This window comes from Priapulus caudatus, unplaced genomic scaffold (genome assembly GCF_000485595.1).
Source record: "Priapulus caudatus unplaced genomic scaffold, Priapulus_caudatus-5.0.1 Scaffold69, whole genome shotgun sequence".
NCBI classification, from domain to species: domain Eukaryota; kingdom Metazoa; phylum Priapulida; class Priapulimorpha; order Priapulimorphida; family Priapulidae; genus Priapulus; species Priapulus caudatus.
Genome location: NW_014577130.1, coordinates 156,224 through 159,482, shown reverse-complemented (window position 1 = coordinate 159,482; position 3,259 = coordinate 156,224). Strand labels below are relative to the sequence as shown.

At 43.5% G+C, this 3,259-nt stretch overlaps 1 protein-coding gene across 1 annotated transcript in view; it reads left to right on the top strand.

The window, feature by feature from the left end:
- Positions 1-2,690, top strand: part of LOC106821338 (ion transport peptide-like) — a 42,651-nt gene extending 39,961 nt beyond the window's left edge. The window contains exon 3 of the mRNA XM_014826095.1: positions 2,302-2,690. Coding sequence (XP_014681581.1) covers positions 2,302-2,419 — 118 coding nt within the window. The 3' untranslated portion in view covers positions 2,420-2,690. The remainder of the gene's footprint in view (positions 1-2,301) is intronic.
- Positions 2,691-3,259: the final 569 nt, after the last annotated feature.

Sequence of the window (3,259 nt, the reverse complement as noted above, 5' to 3'; positions counted from 1 at the left end):
GGGCAAGAGAAAGACATGGGTGTGAACTAGTAAACGAGAAGGGGAGTATGAAAATGAGAGAACGAGAGAGAGAGAGAGAGAGAGAGAGAGAGAGAGAGACAGAGGGAGGGAGATAAGCAGGTAGTCTGGAAACCGGGGCAAGAGAAAGACATGGGTGTGAACTAGTAAACGAGAAGGGGAGTATGAAAATGAGAGAACGAGAGAGAGAGAGAAAGAGAGAGAGAGAGAGAGAGAGAGAGAGAGAGAGAGAGCGCGCGAAAGAGCGAGAAGGGAGTGAGTGTGCGACCGAGAGAGACCGAGCGAACAAGAATGAGAAAGAGCGCGAGAAATAGAATGTTGTATATATAATTTTCCTTAGATTACTAGGGATCGCATTCGATGTATTCAGTAGCATCGCTATGACATCTCTAGTATCGGTCCAACCATTTATAGTCCTTACCGTTCTTATACGTATTGCCATAGCAAGTGACTGTTTTGATCTAAGCTAGCGGAGTGACTATATTACATCCGCGAATCTGTGCCATCTAGTAACTAGAATCACACCACACGCACGCCATGTTTGCTCACAAACATGGAGAGTAAACGACAATATTGACACATATCGGCAGGTAATGCAATAACCGGCTAACTTCACAAGGTGTCCTGGTAAACGCAATGATTAAATTCAAGCTAATGTGTTCGCAACCACTCTGGTCTTAGTGTGTGTAATAGTATTATTGATACATTATTTAGACGACTGAGTCCGATTTTCGGAAATTGTGGGAATTTGGAAGTTCCGCCTAGATTTTATTACTATAATTCTTTTGACGATTAAAAAGTGGGAATGCGTGCACCTTATGGCTCCGAGGAAATATTGGACTTTGCGTATATATATACGTAACGCAAAGTCCAATATTTCCTTTGAGCGATATATATATATTTCACGCGAAACCATGGTTTTTTGTTATATCCGTATATTATTATTATTTTGTTATTATGTTGTTTATTATTTATTATGTTCGTTAATTTATGTTCATAGCGAAGCCGAGTATCTTATATATATTTGCGTAACACGCGGGCGGGAAGCCAGGAAAACAGATCACTTGATGAATCTAACTTTGACTGGACTACTTAGATGGGGGTCACTCATAGCGTGGTGAAAGTTGATAGCAGATAAATTGATTTAATAAATCCACCGTCTCATGTTTTGCGTCCATTATCTATGATGGCAGTATAAGTGATGTTGCCTATTTCCTATAGTAGCACATGTGGCGCATGTAGCGCACGTGGCACATATAAATATGTTATTTAGTCTGTTATTAGATGTTTGAATAATAGCGCCTTTGCGCACACTCACCACATCCGATCCACTGCTATATATAAATTTTGTTATGAAGAAACAGGTCTTGTAGGTATGCGCATTGGAGCACATATATATGCAATGTACGTATCGACGGCATCATCCGTGCATTGGGAAATATCACATCGTAACATTAAAAGTTAACAGAGAAATACATCAACATCATCATCATTATTAACTTCACTGTCGCCGTATCCATATTACATCGTTAATGACACTGTAATCATGACAATAAAAATACCTGAATAAAACATCATGCAATCAAAAATAATACGTTACACTACATTATACGTTAAATAGCAATACACTCGCGTAACGCACGCGGGCGTAGTGGCTTTAAACATCGTTGACGTGGGTGCATATTGTCGGTTGCCTAATATTCGGTCGTCTATAAATACAATTCGCAAGATCACTGTGGGATCGCCCCGCATGGTTTGATACAGTTGCCCATATGACTTTATTTCTTCTTTATAACCCTTCACGCGTCGCAGCAACTTGTTCAATAGTTTCATGACCACGGTATACAGCGTTGGTTTGGTTGGGTTTCAATACGTTATTTATTATTTTTTATTATTTTTTATTTTATGCTGCACAAGTACAGTCGGAAAAATACGAGAACGGTCAGGAAGACTGTTTGAAATCCTCTCTTACTTAAACACAACAGCAATGAAGAGTAGAATTGATCAAAAGGCTATATGGATATGAAAATTACAACAAAGAGGATTTGGTGCCATAAAAAATACAACATTAATTGATAGGCTTCAAACACACAGGCCGACATTAGCGTCATGCAGTGCAATCGGCGTTGCTCGGAAAATAAGCTGCAAGATGGCCGATAAATGGCTCAATTCCTCGCCGCAATTCTGGACGTATTCCAAGCACATATTGAACACACGGCTGTGATTAACCTTGCACATGATCGCGCGTGTCGTTCACTCTCGTCTCGTTTCTGTTTTCTACAGGATCAACTGCTTTCAGAACTACTACTTTCGCTCGTGCGCTAAGGCGCTATACCAGGCTCCGCTCCTGACCTACGTGGAAAGGAGACAACACGGAGAGAACTCTGTTCTGTACGACTGACGGTCGGTGAACGACCTGCTGCGTTCTGCAGGGTCTCTCGGCTGAACTTGTCCGCATTGGCGCCGGCCTAGCCCCGAACAGAGTTACGGCAGTCGGCAAGAAGCGAGGGCATTGACGGAACGACGCCGGAACCCACGTTAGGCAAAGCGAATCGGAACGACGACGAAACCTGGAGGACATCTGCCGATATGATAGTTAGCACATCATGATAATAACAGCAACAGAGCTCTGTGCGTGCTTATGTATGCCTTTCTCTCTGTGTGTGTGTGTAAGTCTGCTTGTTAGTTAGTTTGTTGGTTTGCCTGTCTCTCTCTCTCTCTCTCTCTCTCTATCTCTCTCTCTCTCTCTCTCTATCTCTTTCTCTCTCTCTCTATCTCTCTTTGCCTCTCTCACGCTCTCTCTTTCTCTCTCTCTTTCCCTTACACACGCGCGCGAGCACACACACACCAACACTCACGTGCGCACGCATGCTCACGCAAGCAAGCACGCGCGCACACATAGCAGACAGTTCGATAGCTCTCTGTAGTTAATTCCTCTTCTTCCTCTCTTTCCTCCGCATTCTTCTCCTCCCCTCCTCCTTCATCGATTCGTTGTTTGGTTGCAAAGCGGCGACGCGTGACAAAGTTGACGATATTTTGACGCGTGGACATGACAGCCGCTTCGATTCTCGCCAGGTCTCGCGTGAAGTAACGAGATATTGGATCGGACGCGTGACTGCATGCCTACGATCAATGTATGTGTGTGTGTGTGTGTGTGTGTGTGTGTGTGTGTGTGTGTGTGTGTGTGTGTGTGTGTGTGTGTGTGTGTTTTGTGCGTCGGTGGTGTCGTCGTCCGTCGTGT